The sequence below is a fragment of the Nomascus leucogenys genome, chromosome X (genome assembly GCF_006542625.1).
Source record: "Nomascus leucogenys isolate Asia chromosome X, Asia_NLE_v1, whole genome shotgun sequence".
In the NCBI taxonomy this organism is placed as follows: Eukaryota; Metazoa; Chordata; class Mammalia; order Primates; family Hylobatidae; genus Nomascus; species Nomascus leucogenys.
The window spans coordinates 124236104-124256297 of record NC_044406.1 but is presented as its reverse complement, the minus strand read 5'-3'; the positions used below and the strand labels follow the sequence as shown (position 1 = coordinate 124256297).

General features: G+C 40.3%; 1 protein-coding gene and 1 long non-coding RNA gene across 5 annotated transcripts in view; one reads left to right on the top strand and one right to left on the bottom strand.

The window, feature by feature from the left end:
* The window catches only part of FGF13 (fibroblast growth factor 13), a 576558-nt gene that overhangs the window by 483828 nt on the left and 72536 nt on the right, over window positions 1-20194 (top strand). For 3 of the 4 annotated variants that reach the window (XM_003272580.4, XM_003272582.4, XM_012499163.2), the window contains one exon: window positions 16508-16618. In XM_003272580.4, coding sequence (XP_003272628.1) covers window positions 16508-16618 — 111 coding nt within the window. Of the gene's footprint in view, window positions 1-13645; window positions 14618-16507; window positions 16619-20194 lie in introns of those variants that run through there. The other variant, XM_030806955.1, reaches the window with a different exon arrangement.
* LOC105738162 lies at window positions 8846-13336 on the bottom strand. The gene is made up of 3 exons (XR_001113920.2): window positions 13301-13336; window positions 10627-10712; window positions 8846-9552 (listed from the first exon to the last, which is right to left on the bottom strand). It is a non-coding gene; the product is annotated as an uncharacterized LOC105738162 (long non-coding RNA).

Here is a 20194-nt window from a genome sequence, read left to right as displayed (position 1 = left end):
ACATATATGTAGCTCTGAAAATTTAACCCAGGCCCCTGTCCTCTCATGGACCAATTTTCTCTGTGGTTTCAGCTCATTTCACCTTACTTGTGTCTGTTGGTTGATTAGGCTTCTAATCCAAGCAGGATAATTGCTGTAATTCAAGTTTGGATTCAATTTTCAGTGCTTACATTTGATGGGAGATTATTCAAATAGATACTGGGCTGTTTGCTTTGTGAGGTCAAAATTGTTGCTACTTTTTTATTAATGCCAACAAATCTCTTGCCAGTCACCACCCAGTGGTTCAAAAGCTTTTGGAGGCAGCCTAATGGAGTTGAAAGGGAGTGAGACTAAGAGTTAGAAACCTTGGTTGGAAACCCTGCTGGCCTCCTCTACCATCTGACTCTTGGTCGTTCACTCTAATGTTTCTTTATTTGTGTTTCAATTTTATTTTCTTGTGAACCTTTTTGTAAGCCACTTCAGTTCTTCTTTGGAACGAGGTAGGCCCTAGACTGATTAATTAATAAATTTGTTGTGTGCTGTTAAGTAAACCATGACCTCTTGGTGGGACACAATTTTCTGGTTTATAAAAAGAGCCGGTTGAAACCTACTCTGCCTACTTCACCAGTTCTCATGCAGATTGAATATAACACTAGTTGTAAAAGAGTTTCATGAGACAGAGTACTGTATGATAGTATACTTGTAAAAGAGTATTTTAATATCATAATATGGTTAAAATATGGACCAACATAATTACTAACCTGATTTAACTTTCCCTTTAACAAGAATCAAATAGTCCTCTGTTTATACTTTAATGCCTGAACATTGCTTCTGTTTGTTATTAAAACATGGCTTAAATCCTACATACTCTAACATTTATTGTACATGAACCTACTCATCAAAATGGACCTGTCTTGCATTTCATTGCTTCAGATGTCTCCTGTGTGATTTCCAAAAGGAGAAAGAGAGAGTTAGCTAATTCATTTATTCATAAAACTATAATTTATTGAGCCCCTACTCTGTCTAGATGTGGAGACCCAGAGATGAAGTCCTAATCCCTAACTCAGCGAGCTCACTATTTAGTGGGAAAGACAGACAAGTAGAAACAAATTAATCTTATAGTTGTCATTAAATGGCTATATATATAGGGGCTATGGAACAGAACATTTTTACATGGGAGATTTGAGGAAGATGTCCCAGAAGAGATAATACCTGAGATCAATCCTAAAGACTTTGCTAGGTAGGAGGGAATAGAATTTTAAAGGGTATAGCAGTTGGAGTGGCTGAAGGGTATGAGGGGTTGTTTTGGAGAAAGGAAATACTTTGGTATGCCTGAAATACAGTGTGTCAGAGAGTGACAAAAAGTAAGCGTGACAAAGAAATCTGGGTCCAGATACTGGAAGGCTTGTGCATGATGAAGAGCCACTGAATACCTGTTAGCAGGGCATAACATGATCAGATATGTTGGTTAGAACCGTAGCAGTGAACAGAGTAGTTTGATCACAGGCAAGAGAAGAGGCAGAGGAATGCAGTTAGGAGACTATGATGAAATTCAGGGAAGAAATGAAACAAGAATAGATGAATGCCTTAACAATTGGAATTTAGAGGTGCTATGAAGAAGGTAGAACCATAGTGTTTGGTTACCCCTTGGATATAGAGTGGGAGGAAAGGAAAGAGTTGAGGAGAATGCCCAGGTTTCTGGTTTGGTTAAAACAGAGGATGTATCCAGAAAGGGGTGAGATAAAAGAAACACCATTAATCACTACATGGATAAGAGAAGAGGAATCAGTATTGGGAGATACGTTCAATTTTGGATTTGTTTAGTTTGAGGTCCTGAGGATCAACTGGGTATAACTATCCTTATGTGGAGCTCAGAACTGAGTAGATGAAAGCAGTGGAGACCATTGGAGTTGTCATAGTGTAAATGGTACTTCTCTCCTGTACTATTCATATGACTGGGTCCGTATCATATTTCAAGAGTCAGCAAAATGTTATCTCCTTTTAGAGGCCTTCTCTGACCTTCCAATTTCAGTTAGGTTCTTCTGCATTACTCTTGAATAACATTATCTTTTTATAGCAGTAATCACAATTTATAACTACTTATATGTGTTGTTTATTATCTGACTCCTCATTAGACTATAATTTTCATGTGGTCAAGATATCTGCTTTGAGCACCACTGAATACCTACAACTCAGCCTGGCACATAGTAGATGCTCAAAGAACATTCGTAGGATGGATGAATAAAGTCACTAGAGCAAATACCTAGAAAGAAAAGATTGAGGGAGAAAATTAGAGGGTATAGGACAGAATCCTAAAGCACTCAAATGGTTAATAAGAGGAAAGGGGAACCAGAAAATGAGACAAAGTGGGAGCAGTCAAATACAGATATGAGGAAAACTAGGAGAGCACAGTGTTGGACAAGCCAAGGGGAGAAGATTCATGTGTTACAAAGAGAATGGTCAATAGCATCAAACACTGCTGAAAGGTTGTATAAAGTAATGACGGAGAACAAGGCATTGGATATGACAATAAGAAGGTTACTGATCACTTTAGTAACAGTAGTTTTAGTGATATGGTGAAAATAAAGAATGAATGAGGACTTCTAGTCAATATGTTGAACTAATGTATTGCTTGTTATTACCTATTCTACAAAAACACAGCAATAGTGAGTAAAATATTACCCTAAGTCTTTGACAATATGCAAGAGAATTCAAAAGCAAAAAAAGGAAACTCTGTAGGTGATAGAAATGAAGCAACAATTCAAAGCCAAAGCAAATTACAGCAGTTGAAGCTAAATGGCCATCAAGTGTAGCAGAAGTGGGTATATACCGTGGGACTTAAGTTGAAGCCACAGCCCTGATACAGAGCCCTGAGTTTACTGCACAACCCCAGGAGCCAGTGAGTCCAAGTCAGTTCATGACAAATCAGGGCCCAAGGCCTGGGGACATAGAATGTAAGTGGGGTTTCCATTCTGGGCTGAGAATATAAGATATTGGAACCCACATCTGAACTCATACCATCAATTTCTACTGGGAAATTAAAATAAAGACTGATCTGTAATCAGTGAAACCCGTAGAGTGCTGGTAGAGAAAAACACAAAACTATTGAGGTAGATAACTCTACTATCCAGGGTTCATGTGGTATTTTACAGAGAACAACTCTCCTGTTGAATGTAAGCACACAATCAAATTTACAGAGCAAGAAGAGGAATAAAACACCATGGAAGAGTCAGCAGTGACAATAACCAGAGTAATTCATATTCCAGAAATAAGGCAATATGAAAGAGGCTTTAACATAAGTGCATAAGTGTGATCAAAATGTTCAGTAAGATAAAGGAATAAAACTCTTTTTTTTTTTTTTTTTTTGAGACGGGGTCTCGCTCTTTCGCCCAGCCCGGAGTGCAGTGGTGCAATCTCGGCTCACTGCAAGCTCCGCCTCCCGGGTTCACGCCATTCTCCTGCCTCAGCCCCCCAAGTAGCTGGGACTACAGGCGCCCGCCACTGCACCCAGCTAATTTTTTGTATTTTTAGTAGAAACGGTGTGTCACCGTGTTAACCAGATCAGAACGTTATGAAAAAATAGACATATTATCAAACACCAAACAGAAATTGTAAATATATATGTATTTAATATATATGTGTATATATATATTTTATATATAACATTTGTGTGTATATGTAATTTTATATGCCATTCATAAAATATTATTGTATAATATATAGTATTTCTACCAATGAAATAAAAACAAAATCAACAGATAAATCCAGCTAAAGAGGGGATCAGTGAAGCACCCAGATTTTGCAAAGAAAGATACAGAGATGGAACTAGGAAAGGGAAGTAAGGAATCATGAGGGAGAGACTAAATAAAATGGATATTTTATCCATTATTTCTGTGTTTTATGGAAGAATAGGTAGGATGCACCTAACAGAAGTTTTAGTAGAACAACAGAGATGTAAAGAGAGGCAATAAGTAAAGAGTTGATAGCTAAATTTCCAGAATTGAAGCACAGAAGTAGAAAAACTGATGAAGCACAATTGAAGAGGAATACAGTGAGCAGGGAAATTTTCAATATGTTTTCAATATATTCAAATACCAACCAAATCCTAGTTGTTCCTCTCCTGTAGGAATATTGAAATCTATATAGATGAATTACTGGCATTACCTGGCTTGGACAGTCTTTTCACACAATCTTTAATTTGTTACCTTAAAGTTTTATCATCATAAAAATTATTTATTGACTGCCCATGTGAAAACTCTCTGGTCTCCAACCTCACTCCAGTTATATCAGGAGAATGGCTGACTTACCATGACATACATGCCAATATAATTTTCATTTTTATTGGCATCTTTCTAAAGGGATGACTTCTACTACACCCTCTGCTGTTGCCAGTCAGAAATCAGTAACAACTGTATACTTGAACATCAATGTTGACAATATATACTGAACGCAATCAGTAGGAAAAAGAAGACGATCTTTTTAAAGCAAGGAATAAAAACTTACAAATGTTCATCAGAATATCCACATACCATAGTCGATTTCTCCCAGTCCCCAATGATTGATGTTCAAAGTGTAGTGATATAAAAATCTAAGGTTTTGCAAGTTCTTTCAGCTGCGAGAAAGTAATATGGCCTAGTAAGAAGAATATAGTACCAGTAGTCAGTTGAAATCCAGGTTTGAAGTCTGGCTTTACCTAATTTCGTTCCCCAACTTCTGAGCTTCTTCCCAACTTCCCACTTTCATCTTCAGTGACAGGTTTTGTTTTCTGAAGCTGGATTCAATTCCTGCCCTCCTGCCCACGGAGTTAGCTGCGCCCTCTTTGGGCTCTGAAAACACTGGATATTTAGTATCATTCTTAATGTGCTTATCACACTTGTGTTTTAGTTAACTATTTACTTCTCTTTCTCCTCCACTTGAGGCCAGGGACAGTCACTGGAGAGGCAGCAGAGTCATTTTTTAAAACATGAGATATAAAGGCAGTATGCACGAATTCAAATTCTGACTCCACCACTCCCTACACTAATGAATGCATTACCCTTTCTTCATCTCAGCTTCTTAATCTGTAAAATGGAGATAAGTTCATAAGGTTATTATAAGTATTAAAAGAGTAAACAAAGATAAAGTACAATAAGTCCTCGCTTAAATGTCATAAATAAGTTCTTGGAAATTGCAACTTTAAGTGAGATGACATACAGCAGGTCTTCAAATAATGTCATTTCCTTCAATATTGTTTCCTTATAATGTTGATGAGAAAAAAATTTGGTTTCCTTATGTCATTTCGCTTAAAACTGTAGTTTTCAAGAACATATCAATGACACTAAGTAATGATTGATTGTACTTTGAATAGTGCCCGGAGTAGAGTTTGTGCTCAGTACATTAGAGCTATTAGTACTTTTGCATCCTTCAGGTCTTAGCTCAGTACTTGGCAAATAGTTCTCAGTAAATTTTGAATGAATAAATTAATGAATGAACAAATGAACAAATGGCCCAAGCCAAATGTATTTAACTTCTCTTGCTTCAGATCTCTTCTCTAAAATGAAATCGTTAGGTAAGCATCAAGGCTCCTGTTAGGAAATCAGTTTCTAAAATTGCTTGAGGCCTTCAGTGGTTGCACGAAAAGTTACTAAATAATTTCAGTCTGTTGACTGTACTTTTAACTGTTTGTCAGAAGAGGAAAGTTAGAGCAAATTAGCTAGAATAGATATTGGAGAAGCTCCTAATTGCAAAAGGATAGTCATGGGCTTCCGAGTATGGAAGTGAATACACTGCGTATAATATTTTTCTCTCTTTTGGCTGAACTCAAGCTTCCTGTAGCTAAAAACAGATGGCACAAAAAAGCTTACAGTGTGGAAAGCCAGTTTTTCCTATATGAAAAGAACTGAGTGTTTGGAGTGCTTTAACTTCTTGTCTCTGCTAAGTAGTGATGGAGAGAAAGGCCGGGAAGTGTCCTTTGGGTCTCATAGCATTCCAAAGTCCCAGATTACCTGAGCCAAAACAGGTTCTAGTGTCAAACTATTTCTTGGGCTAGGAAACATAGAATAACATTAAGTAGTGATTTATAATCCTATAGTTTTCATGAGAAAGTTAGCAATGTTTTCTTTAAATATTGCTATAAGAAGTTATCGAGTGTTATGAACTGTGCTTATAACTAGGCATAGATCATATGTATTATTTTTATTTCATAATTCACTTTTGTTAAAGAAAAAAAAACTGATTAGAAAATCATGCTATATTTCATCTTGTTCAGTCCCCCAAGCCAAAAGATAGTCACATGCAGGCACCACTGTTGAGCCTCCCAAATTCCAGACCCACTGCCAACGAGGAAAGAAGTAGTATTTAAAGGTCTGGCCTTGTATACATAAATGTACTTTTTGGCTAAGGATCCTTAGTTTAAATACTTGCACTTCCACTTATGTACTAGCCAGGAAACCATAGTCATATCACTTAGTCTTTCTAAGCTTCACTTTCTTCACCTTTGCAAGGGCAATAATGATAATCTCTACCTTACATGTTGTTGTAAGGATTAAAGGGAATAAGGTTATAGCACTTAACAAGTTGCTTGTCCAATTATAACCATAGTGTTTATTGAGTGTTATCACCATTTCCAACCCCAGTTTTGGGAAAAACAAATCTAAAGCAGAGGGGAGAGCTTAAAAATCATCTAGGGCATCTGCACAATTCTCAGGTGGGTTATCAACCTGTCTTTCATCTCCTCCTTAGAATATGGAGGATAGTATTTTCTCTGAATATACCAGGTTCTTCTGCCCAAATCTTGGTCAGTGTCTGAAAAGAGATGTGTTAAGACTCTTAACCCCGAGGGAACACTAAAGTATTTTCCCATTACCTCTCTGTTGCTTTAAAAAATATAAATTCTTGATAGGAAATTGGGGCAAACAGTGCCATTGGCAAGTAGGAAATCCATCCAGTGTTCCTTAATGCTGGTTGTGAATCTTGCCTCCATATGCTAAATAATAACAGACACTAGATCATTTGCCCACACTGCATTCCTTTCCTCAAATCCTGAGTTTAGGTCACCTTCCAGTAACTTTATTTCCTGAATTGGCTTAAATCCAGAAAAAGTAGGTTGTCTGCCTTTGCCTCAAATCCTCCATCATTTTTTCCCCTAGCTTTTCATTTAGATTACCTAGTTCACTGGGCAAGAAATGAACCCAGTGTTACAGATATTTTGCCTCTGATTCTTGTACATTTTTAGCCTGCCATAAATGTCTCACCATAGAAACACCTCACTTATGTTTGTTAGCCATTACTTAGTTCATAAAATAGAAATTGTTCCTTCAAGATCTTCAAATATTATTGAGTAAAACAGAATCAAATTCACTTAGAGAACCTGATTCTCTTCTTGGCTCTAGACACTCTGTCACCACTGAAGCAACCCATTTGATTAATAATACATTTATTGTGTCTACAAAGTGTTTTCTGCAAGTTGGATAACAGAAACTTTAGGAAATGAATGTGACTGCCTTGATCCACATGCTCCAAGTTCATCCAGTATGATCTTCCAAAGGCAAAAGCACTAACAATTAGCTTTGTGTTTTGGCTCACACCTGTAATTCCCAGCACGCTGGGAGGCCAAGGCGGGAGGATCACTTGAGGCCAGGAGATAGATAGAGGCAAGCCTGGACAACAAAGTGAGACCTTAGCCTTAGAAAAAAAAAATAGTTAAATGTAGTGGCACGTGCCCATAGTCCCAGCTACTTGGGGACTGAGATGGGACATGGCTTGAGCCCAGGAGTTAGAGGTTACAGTGAGCTGATCACGCCACTGCACTCCTGACTGGGTGACAGAGAGACCAGATCTCAAAACAAAACAAAACAAAACAAAAACAACAACAAAAACACTAGCAATCCCCATGCCCTATCAGAGGGGACCTTTGCCTTCTCATAATGGTGTTACTGCCCCTTTCCACTTTCCTTGTGATTACTTCTTGGTGGCAGGTCATGGTTATACAAATAGTCGTGTAGTTTTTATGACAGAATGATAGTCTTAATGGAAACCAACCCACATACCTACCTAGATAGAAAAGGTTTTTGTTGTATTCATAAAAGCTTTTATAGAAGAAAAATCAGCAATCAATTATTAGTATTTAACAACCCTCACTGAAAAGAATGTTTTCCTTGTACAAAACTTAAATCCCCACATATTAAAGCTTAAGCTCATTTCCTTGTATTCTCTCTTCAAGATTGAGAAACCTCTGCCCCAGAGAGCTGCTATTTCTCTCCAGGTTTTCTTGATTAAATGGCCAAGCAGGTAATCAGAGGCCTTGAACTCTCGATGTTGCAGCTGCCATGGCTAATTAAATGGTGAAGTGCTGAATTCACAGACATGATTAATACCATCAGGGCATTTTATGGCTTTAATGTTCATAAATTATGACTGAACAATGAAATTTTTATGTGGGTTATAGGATTTTTCTTCTTAAGGATCATAATTAATCAGTGTTCTCAATTGATTTTAAATATAAATCAGAGGTAGCATCAGTAAATTCTATAGCTTAAGTATTTAGAGAATGATCTCAGAAACAGGACATAATGAAGACCAAGCCACCATCCTAGTGTGATGCAAGCCTAAGGTCTTGCGGATTTTCATTCTAAATGCAGTTCAGGAAGGCCAATCAGTTTCTAAAAGGATGGTTCTGGAGACCTTTGTTTCTGAAGTGTAACTCCCCTAAATGGTCTAATCTTTGCCAGCTAATATATGTGTCAGGGTATGTAACAGAATACAGTAGTCACTCTTTCTTTACCTGGAATTCTAGTGTGACACCAACAAGATTTCCTTAAATTGCATTTTTCTTCCTGGAGTTAAGTGTTAAGAGTCTATTTCTTTTCTTTCTTTTTTCTTATTTTTCTTTCTTTTTTTTAGAGGCAGGGTCTTACTCTGTCACCCAGGGTGCAATGCAGTGGCGGGATCATAGCTTGCCACAGCCTGTAACTCCTGGGCTCAAGGGATCCTTCTGCCTCAGCTTCCCAAAATGCTGGGATTACAGGTGTGAGCCACTGTGCCTGGCTGGCTGAAAAGAACGTATTCTGTTAGCTTTTCTCTAAACTCCTCATTTGTATTTCTATCCAGTTGTTTCTCTGAGCCTTTGTACATAATTAGATAGACCACAAAAGGTGGTACTTGGCTACCTCGTCTCGTAAATACTGTCTCTGCTGCCTTACTTAGTAAATGGGAAGATCCCAGTGTTACTCGACGTTGGTGCATTTGAATCTGCCAGTGTTTCCTTTCTTTGAGCTCATCATCAGTCCTTGACCAGGTAACTTGCCACTCAGATATTTTGGTGAACTGTTAGTGTAGAAGGAGAACAAACTGGCAAGTGATTCTGAGTGAGCTTATCTTCACATAGGAAGGGTGTTTGAAATTTCTCATTTTCAGAATTTCAGAAAGACAGCCAATTCCTTTCTGCTCAGAATGGACTGAGGCTGCTCCCGATTAGGCTGTCTGAGTTCTCTCATTTTTACTCATCACAGTCACATCTGTTTGGGTTTCTGTCTCTCTCCTGGAGATGCCTCTTGAGAGCAGGTCCCCTCAGCTTCCTTACAGCTCCTCTGAGGCCTGCCAAAAGAGATTGGCAGAGAACGATCAGCATTCTATGCCCAGATAACTCACATAACTCTCTCTGAAAAGAATGCTAAAACCTAGTTCTCAAGTGAACCCACGAGGAGTGGAATCAAAGGGACTTTTGCATTTTTCCTTGGAATCCAATTTAGAATTTATGTTCTCATGGGGTGGGAAGAGAACAGAGAGATGGGAAGTATGAAGAGGGGAAGATAAAGAAGTAGGAATAGGAACATATGGGAAAAATAATCATAGGCTCCCAGAGCCAAAAGGACTTTAAGGAACATGTCATCTGGAGGTTTTCAAACATTTTGTTTTTAGTACCAGAATCTTTTCATTTTTATTTTTTACATAAGACATCATACAATGAGCTCCACTATATAAAACAGACGAAAAGAGAAAGAGAAATAAACAGTTCAACGAAAACAGTTAAAATAGATGAAATCTGCTGTTGAAACATTGGCGAGGGAACTTTTATTACTTTTCATTAGAGTGCTGAAGAATACAAGGTGAAAACTGCCAATCTTGTCTAAGTATTACTTTAAAGATGGGAAAACTGAGGCCTGTAATATGGAGAAATGACATACTCAAGGTCACACAGCCAATTAGTGGCAGAGATACGATTAAAACATATGTTTCCAGCCTGCCAGGCTAGAACTCTTTGGGAGTTGAGTTAGAAAAAGAAGCTAAGAATGCTTTCTTTCTGAACGTGGCCAAAAAGAGAGGTTGGTGGACAATGCAATGGGAGAGCGGACACCTGGGAGAAACAACAGAGAATAGACCCTACCTTAGAATAGAGCATAGAAGAGTTTGAACCACCAGGGATAAGCAGAGATAATTGAAATGTACAAATATGGAGGATATCCAGGAAGTTCCATAGCAAGGGCACAATGTGAACTGCTAGGAACAAATCAAAACTGGAGAAAAAGGGATTTGGAAATAGGTGTCAAAAGAGAATTCTTTATTACTTCCCCTACACAAATGTCATACTATTGGCCCAGGATGGCAGTGGGACAGCAAAGAAAAGCAAAATATGCTTCTCTAGGATTGGCTGCAATTCTTTCATTATACCTTCTCAAGATGGATGTGACTTTGGCATAGTTTCCTGTTGGAGATTTGAAAGTAATATTCACATTCGTCTCTGAAATTTTAAGCACCTGGGAAATAGACATGAGAGTTAGGAAAATGCGAACATATCTGCTTTTTTTTTCTTTTTTCTGTGTGTGTGTGTGTGTGTGTGTGTGTGTGGAGTTTCGCTCTTGTCGCCCAGGCTGGAGTGTGGTGGCCTGATCTTGGCTCACTGCAACCTCCGCCTCCCGGGTTCAAGCGATTCTCATGCCTCAGGCTCCCAAGAAGCTGGGACTGCAGGCAAGCACCACCATGCCTGGCTAATTTTGTATTTTTAGTAGAGACAGGGTTTCACCATGTTGGCCAGGCTGGTCTCAAACTCCTGACCTCAGGTGATCTGCTTGTCTCAGCCTCCCAAAATTCTGGGATAACAGGCATGAGGCACTATGCCTGGCCAGTATCTGCATTATTAATGGTTAAGTTCATTGAGCAATATGATTTGGACACAATTTCAAAATGGTTTTCTTTCACTTTCTGCCCCAGATTGAATTTGCCCTCTGGTCACAGGCCTTTGTGAGTTCTCTTCGTGGAAGGGAGAGGAGAATGAATGAGGTCTGTAGGCAGACAGATCACAGAGAGATGCCCCCTTCTCAAGTCTCATTAATTGTGTGCCATGCATTTTCCTGTTCATGAAGACAAAAGATTCAAGGGGGTCAGGATATAAAAAGACAGAAATACCTTCTGTGGGTTGGCAGGAACATGTGACAGAGGGAGAGCCTGGTTCCCCCTCCCCCATACTCTTCATTTTTCAATATTATACAATTTAATCAGGGAGAGAAGGATCAGAGCAAGAAGGACATCTACAAACACGTGTAGAATCACCTGGTTATCAGCCTCGGCCCAGTGGTTCCATGAGCTTATGTGGATGGTAGACAGGAGTTAGAAAAGAAAGGATGTATTTACAGTTTGTGTTTGCAAATTTGTCATAAATGCCCCTGCCATTCTTATTATATATTCCTGAAGTCTTCTCTGAGTCTGTTTACCTCTAATATGTACCACAGAGTGTCCACACCAATAATTCTACAGGCATCCTGAAAATACCTTATGAATGGTGTTTGCAGAAGCGAACAGTGAGAGCTATCTGAGAGGAGAAGTGGAGGAAAAACGGTGTGGCAAAGCCCTTATGATTTTCTCAATACCATCTCTTCTTCTAAGGTCTATCTCCTTCCTGAATCAGAACTTCATCCTTCTTTAGCTTTTGCATGCCTGCTCTGGGTCAGGATCCCAAGAGAGAAATGAGAGTAGAAACAAAAGGCCCTTGGAGTTGGTGCTCGGCAGAAGGTAAAAACATGCAGAGAATAAGCAGAGACTTGTACCTGTTCATCACCCACCCCAAATATTTGGGCTTGATCAAAGCTTCTCCTGACCCCTCCTTATGTCAGATATTTCCCTTCATGGTATCTGGAATTTAAACAACAATCACATACATTTTGAACTAGGAAATAGCCTCCTACTCTTCAGAATCAATATCAGTCAGTCATTCATCAGGGATTTATTTTTCCCTATGAATCAAATTTTAAAGAAGTGGATACTTGAATAGACTTGAGGTGTTAAAACTCTCGTCTACCTTGGCCTCCCTTTTCATTTGGGAAAGCCAAAAGCACAAAAGAGTAGGTAGAAAATGTCAGACCCTTTGGCATCATTCTCCTGTAACTATCAGTCTCAACCCACTGCAACCTTTACCTCAGTCTGCCTTGCAGACACACAGTGGTGCTTCTGATGGAGCAAGAGACATTTCAAGATTGGGGAGAAGTGGAAGGAGGGGTAGCAACAGCTTCCCCCGTGAAGCAATGGAATCTACATAAGGATCTGGTGATTCAGCTCTTATGGGCTAAGAAGCCTGAAAGCATTTCAGTGTTGCTGAGTCCGAGCTTGTCTGTTGGGTGGTCAGGCAAGGAAAAAAGGCTGGAGTCTGAAGATAAGCTGAGCATCTGGTTTTGCAAATCTACATTAGTTCTGAAAAGAGGTGATGGGGGTGCCATGTAGGAGTCCAGTAAAGACGGTGTAGGGCTGCCAGGTAGTACAGCTGCTCTATTTTGCTTCCTATTTGGCCTCAGAAATCAAGTAAAATAGTCAAATAATTGTGTCTGTTTGAAGGTAGGGATGTAGATAGGCCATTTCTCTTTGCTGCATTTCTGGCCTCAAAACCTCTTCTTTCTTTTCCTCCAGAATAAAATATAACACAGGGAGAGGACAGAACTTGTTAATAGAGTGAGGCCAGCAAAAAGCCAGACTGGTTCCTGAACTGGAGGGAGGGAGGCTGCCTGACTTTGGAGGAGCAGAAAAAAATAAGTTAGGAGATGAGAGATGGGCCACGGCTTAAATAGAGAGGTTCGACTCTGCATTTCCCAAATACGTAATGCTTATGGTACACGACCCAAGCTCTCTGCTTGAATCCCAAATCTGAGCGGACAGATAAGGAGGCGCAGAGGAAAAACAGGTTTTGGACCCTACAAATTGGCTTGAAATGAAAAGTCAGCAAAAACCACTGGGTGGCAGCGTGGTGTGCGGGCGCAGCTCTGCAGTGTCTGCTTCTGCTGCTACCGCTGGGGCTGAACCCGTCTGGGGACTCTGGCCTCCTCTCCTGAATGGCTACAAGTGTCGCCAAGCAAAATACCTCTGCGCGGGTGGGTGAGGGTTCTCCGGGTTGTTGGTGCGTCCAAGCCTGAGGCAGGGATCTGGCGAACTTCTGAGGGGCTCCAGCCGGAGCACAATCTGGTCAGCTCAAACACTAAGGAAACACCCCCACCACGCCATCCCCCAATGCCGAGCAAACCCCCGCTCCGTCAGCCCAACTACCTCATCCCAGTTCCTCCTCCATCACTGTTTCCTCCCGAAGCTCCTTTCGGGAAAAGGAGGGGAGAAGGATTTGGACGATGGGGCAGTGCGGAAGCCCCTACAGGTGTTAGCCGGAACGGCCGGGGACTTGGAGGGTGGGGGTGGGGGTGGGGGTGGGAGGGGCGGCCTGCGGCTCCGAGCCTACGGGCTCAGCCCCGGGAGGGAGGGGCCGTCGCGGGAGGGGGCTGCTAGGAGGCTGTCGCGCTGTTCCGGAGGGTGCCTGCGGCGGCTGAATTCCTGTGCTGCGACTGTGCCGCGCCCAGAGCAGCAGCAACAGCGAAGATGCGAGGCCATTACCTGTTTGATCCCTGTCGGAAACCTGGCACGGGCCAACTTTTCCCGATTATCACGCCAAGAAGTTGCAAGGACTAGTCGAAGACTCGGAGGGGCCAGGGCGAGGGCGCGCTCCCCCGCGCGCTGCCTCCTCCCTCCTCCCTCCGGCCGCCCGAGCTCCCGGCCTCTCTCCCGCCCGCGCTCACTCCCTCCGCCCGCCTCCCTCCTCTGGCCCCCTCCGCGCGGCACAGGGCGGGGGGTGCCGCGAAACTCCGACCCGAGCCACTTGGACTTGCACAGTGTCCGCCGGGCGCAGGGGCCGACCGCACGCAGTCGCGCAGTTCTGCCTCCGCCTGCCAGTCTCGCCCGCGATCCCGGCCCGGGGCTGTGGCGTCGACTCCGACCCAGGCAGCCAGCAGCCCGCGCGGGAGCCGGACCGCCGCCGGAGGAGCTTGGACGGCATGCTGAGCCCCCTCCTTGGCTGAAGCCCGAGTGCGGAGAAGCCCGGGCAAACGCAGGCTAAGGAGACCAAAGCGGCGAAGTCGCGAGACAGCGGACGAGCAGCGGAGGAGAAGGAGGAGGAGGCGAACCCAGAGAGGGGCAGCAAAAGAAGCGGTGGTGGTGGGCGTCGTGGCCATGGCGGCGGCTATCGCCAGCTCGCTCATCCGTCAGAAGAGGCAAGCCCGCGAGCGCGAGAAATCCAACGCCTGCAAGTGTGTCAGCAGCCCCAGCAAAGGCAAGACCAGCTGCGACAAAAACAAGTTAAATGTCTTTTCCCGGGTCAAACTCTTCGGCTCCAAGAAGAGGCGCAGAAGAAGACCAGGTCGGAAAGGGTTTTTGCTTTCTTTTCCCCATACTTTACGAGTGAGGTGGGGGCGGTGGGGAGCAGGTATGTAGCATAGGTGAGTTTGTTGGTGGCCCATCTTGTGCAGAAGAGGCCACCTAGCCTGTGTGCGTGCGTGGGAAGGTGATGGCTTTCTTGCCTCCGTAACAGTAACACGCTTGCTGCATTGCAACTGCCCTGGGACAGGCGCAGAGCCTGGGGGCATACTCTGCCCTGGGAGGCTTGCCCTCAGCTTCGGACATGTCACATATATGCATGCCCGGTGGGCTCTGGGCAGGCGTGACCCAGACATGGCTATGATATGTATGGCGTGGAAATTGCAGGCGCAGAACTGGGCAGACACCATCCTCCCGCCCCAGGAGAGCCTGGGGAATCCCTCTCTTGCCTTTATCTCTGCCTCAGACCCTTCCCCTCCAGCTTCCACCTCCGAGGGATGTGGGCTTCTGCTGTCTAGGCATTGCGTTTCTTTGATTACTTTTAAGCTTTTTGGGACAGACTCGACTTGTGGTGCAGCTTCGAAATGTTTGCTGGGGCGGGGGGAGGGGGGATTTCTAGAACCTTGCTGCAAAGAGCTGAGAGATTTGGTTAGACTAGTATAATTGGTTACATGCTACTAAAATGCGGTGTTGAAGAGGGAATTTAAACTCACTCATTCCCAGATTGTGGTGCTTTTGAACATTTTCAGGGGTAAGAGTAGCGCGATATTCCAGCGACTGGAAATTCAGCTCTAGGTGTCAGGTTGCGTCAAGGTAGACCCTTCAAGCGAGCATGCAGTTTTTTTGCCATTCTCAACCAAATGAATCTTTTACACTCTTTTATACCTTTTACTAGATAAATATTACCAAAAAAAAGACTCACCGATCTGTTATTTTCTCCATTTATGTGTGCTACACCCTGGGATGGAAAAGCAGACATAACGTTTTCTGTTTGCACAAAGTTTTTAATGCATTAACTGTAAATTAGGCTTGTTTCAAAAAGGCTTAAATGGTTGCAAAGCATGCTTATGTGGCTCGAATAATCACATAAATATTATTTCAGCGCAGGTGTCTATATTCAGTAAAAGAAAATTTTGGATAACATGGCTGTTATTGGTAAATTAGACACTTGATTAGTCTATGGTTATTCATAATTGAAAATCATTTTAATTAAGAACTCATTTTTGATGATCATACTTCTGATATGAAATTTGAAAAATTAGTATGCACTGATATTTTTCCTTCCTACCAACAAAAACCCTGCTCTTTTCACACACATTTTTCACTAATGTTAATTAATATGACAAGATATGTTAATGGTGGTTGTATCTCCCTCCTCCCTTTTTTGGTATAAAAGGCTCAATTTTCCAAATACGGTTTCCTTAATGGGGTTCCACGTTATTTATGCATTTTCTACCTTCTTAGAATAAAGGAGATTATTTATTCAAATTGTGGTCATTCTGAAGGAAATCTTTGCTAGTGGGTTTTTGGTCCTTGGTCGGTTGGCAAACAACTCTGAATTATCTTTGTATTTCTCCTTTTCCTTTCACATGAAAAGTAGCACAATTTCAAAAGGCAGAATAGCCATTTGCCAACCCATTACAAATACTCAATGAGATAGAGTTCCACTCTGTAAACCAAAGGACAGGTTATCAGAAACTATAGACACTTTCAGAAGCTTTACCAATGTTTCCAGGTAGACATAAAATGTTTCTTTAGTTTGAAAATTTATTCTGAAACTCGGAGTTTGTTTTCTTTCTTCCAGACACTTTAAAAGTGTAGTTTGACTTTTTCCATTAAGATTTGCAAATGAAATTAGAAATTGAAATTCCGAGTCTTTTCAACTACATAGGCACAATTTATCAATTGATCAAAATCATTGTTCTCTTTGCAGAGCCTCAGCTTAAGGGTATAGTTACCAAGCTATACAGCCGACAAGGCTACCACTTGCAGCTGCAGGCGGATGGAACCATTGATGGCACCAAAGATGAGGACAGCACTTACAGTAAGTGACTGCAAAATAAATAGTATATGCCAGCATGTTGTTAACATTCTGTTTTTATTTATTTTAAAAATAAATACGCTTTCCTAAATCCTGAATTAAATGCAAAATATCTTCACACTACGTAATCGTGTTTACACAGGTTAACCTAAAGGAAGTTGAATATGAGTCTATCTAAGATAGTAAACTAGGGCAAATAATGTTGACACCATCTGAAGAATAATCCAAATGTCATCTCCATGGAAATCTAGATAGATTTATGGCTATCCTTTGGATTTTATTACTTTTTTCCCACAGAAAATTTACTCACCCACACACTGATCCAGAAATAGCATGTTTATCTCTACTCTTAAGAACCGGTCTTAACCCAAGAGAGAGGAGTGGTTTCATACCATGAAAATTCATCATTACAAGCTTTCACTTCTGCTCCCTGCTCCACACACACACTGATAACTCTGAGACTAGTGGAATTTTAACATTGAGATACCTCCACAGGTGGGTAAAGGGATTTCTTTTAGTTCTTTTTAACCATGGTTTAAGACCAAATTGGAGACTATAATGGTGAGCCTAAAAAAGAAACACATAAAAAATAATTAGGTTTTATTTCTAATTACTGAAAGAAGGTGATTCCAAGATGTTACGTAACCTTTAATTACATGTTTTATTTATTAAGAGTAATAAAAGTATAAACGCACAAATAGTGCAGGCTTCTCTTCAATGATAATTGATGTTTTCTTGCAATTTACAGATTTCTGGAGACTTATTAAATGTTCCACAAGGCTAAAACACTTAGTTCTCACAATGTTTTTTTGTTTTCTCTAATTTCTACTGAATTTCTCTCAAACCCTTTGATAATTTCGCATTAATATTCCAATTGTCAGCTGAGAAAATAGCCAAGGAAAGTAGATCTGAATGCTAAGCAGTATACTCTGCAGCTTTTTAAGAGATATATGACTACAGCAATGCCATTGACGAGGGTCTCAATAAGTGTAAAGAATTCCCACCTTTTAGGAATGCTTCGTGGGCTGATGGCTGATCTATAACCTCAAGAGGAGGTCACTTTTAATTACCATCGAAGAAAGCTTTGTTGGTATGGAGGATGAAAAAACCTCATACTCAATGATTCTTCACTGTTTTGCAAAAGTTCTATGTCACTGTTGTGATATTAAAGTTTTATAGTGAATCCTAGTTGTTCTTTTATGCATAGTCTTCTATTTGAAACTATTAGGCAAGTGTAACTAGAGGGCTTTACTGTAATCAAATAACAGACATTAGTGCATAGTGATCATCTGCAATAAAACATTCCCATAAGTTATTGTGCAAATTAATATTTGGGGAAGGAATTAGGGGATGTAAGCTGCCCTGCTTTCCAGAGTGCCTCAGGAAAATGGGTCCGTTGAGCATTATTGAAGGGAAGTTCATGATTAGCTGCCAGTAAGCCTGTCCAGTCACGTTTCTTTCCCCTTTTTAACGTCTCCGGGTACAAATCAGAGAAGAAATATTTTGGGTCTGGTGTTCACATGTGTTTCCTGAAAAGAAATAAAAAAATAATAGATAATTCATGTTCTGTGTCCTATTAACAGCAATATACCAAATTCATCAAGATCACATTCTAAGTAATCATTTTAAGAGATACACATACACACCACACACACATGTATCAAGGCTCCATTTCTTACTGTGGAGCTTCAAATCATACAGTAGGTTTTACTCTTCAGTTCCTACATATGCATAGCTTCTGCCTTTGGTTGTCTTATAACTGACTGATATGCATGGCATTTCTGTATACTACTAATGATATTGAAAGACCATTAAAGAACATAGTCTGATAACAGGAATCTGTATTTAGGCAGATTAAAATAGAGAGGTAAGTCAACTAAAGGTAAGTATTGTCATAACATGATGCATACAAATGGAAAGTATCTCAATAGAAATAGCAAGTCAGTAGAGCTTGGATCTGCTCCTGATGTTAAGAGTGACCAGAAACTAGTGAGTTGGCTTAGCTTTGCCATTGAGGATATTGTGGGGCATAAGCCACCATGAAACAAGAAGGTTTAATGATTAAACTGGTATATCATGAAGGCCAGCCATCCAAATTTATTCTTTTTTTCCTTAAAACCAAGCCATTTTATTGGTATTGTTTAATTATTTTAAATGTGCATAACGAGAATACAAGTTGTTTTTTTCAACTATCACTCATGTATATAATATTTCCCTAATATGTATTCGTGATACTATGTTTATATTTTTCTTACTCTTATTTTTATTAACCTTCATTATTTTCAGCATATTTTCTCATTTAGTTTGATTGAATTGCGTTATTTTTATTCAGACATAGTAAGCAATGTCATGATAAATCAGTTCACATTTATCCAGATATATCCATTTCTGAAAACATATGTTTGATATTATGCATTTAACCTTGCCTTATGTAGATTTATTACAATGATAAATGTCAGTTCAATAAAATCTCATCATGAGGAAATCAGCCATTATAAATTATGTATTTTCCCTTGGAAAGGAAAAGATGATAGGCATTCCATGGAAGTAGTTTTATTATATCTGCCCTGGGTGCAAGGAAGGACATTTTAAAAGACTAGTTTTCCCTTTCTCTTCAAACTCACGGTAGCATTATCAGTTCAACATGTTGCCTTTCCAACCTACATTAACATATACTTTTATTAATTATTCTCTTTTGAGAAATTGACCTTGGCCAACTGATGAAGAAGCATGGCTTCAGTGTTGCCTTCAGCAAACACTGGGTGCCAACTAGGTGCATGGCTCTGATGAAGTGGCCCATCAAATAGAAGTTGTTTTTATGCAGACATAACAGAGAACAAACAAGAAACACAGGCACATTTATGTTTTAAAAGCTTCTTCAAAACTTTCACTGAAATGGAAGAAGAGATTTTAGGTATTTAATGAATGTGTTTTAAATACATAAATGAAGTCAACTGTTTTCTTCTCATATTTATAGTATTTTTATCCTGATCAAAATAATAAATCCATGAGGAAAGGTACCAGATATAGAGAAACAAAAGCACACAGGAAGATATTTATTTGGTTTAAGCTCACCCCTGATATAATTTCTTTGCATTTTTATCTGGGCAGACTGTCCCTTTAGACATATTTTAAACCAACCCAGTTTATGATCTATCTTGAATGTTTAAAGAAATGAAAAGATCGCGGTAGTATGATCAGTCAATCTCTAGATTCGCTACTCTCGTCAAGTTTTTATTTTGGGGTGTTGTTTTTTGTTTTTTAATCAGGCTTCATGGAAATTTAAAGTGCATAGTGAAAAGTACATAGTTTTGCTATATAGTTAATACCATTATTCAAGATTAAATAATCACAGGAATGTATTGCTGATGTTTTTTTCTTCTCTTCCTCCTTCTGTTGTCTGATGTTTGAAATTTAGACATTTCATTGCTCATTAAAACCTGAGTCAGAGTGATTAGAGAACATGGTGAAAATCAAATCAGTTTTTTTTAATCTCTCTCTGTTTCTTTCTTGTACTAGTTATAAGCTGCATTAAGAGAACTAAGAAAGTTCAGAATGTTATTTAAAAAAAAGAAGTTC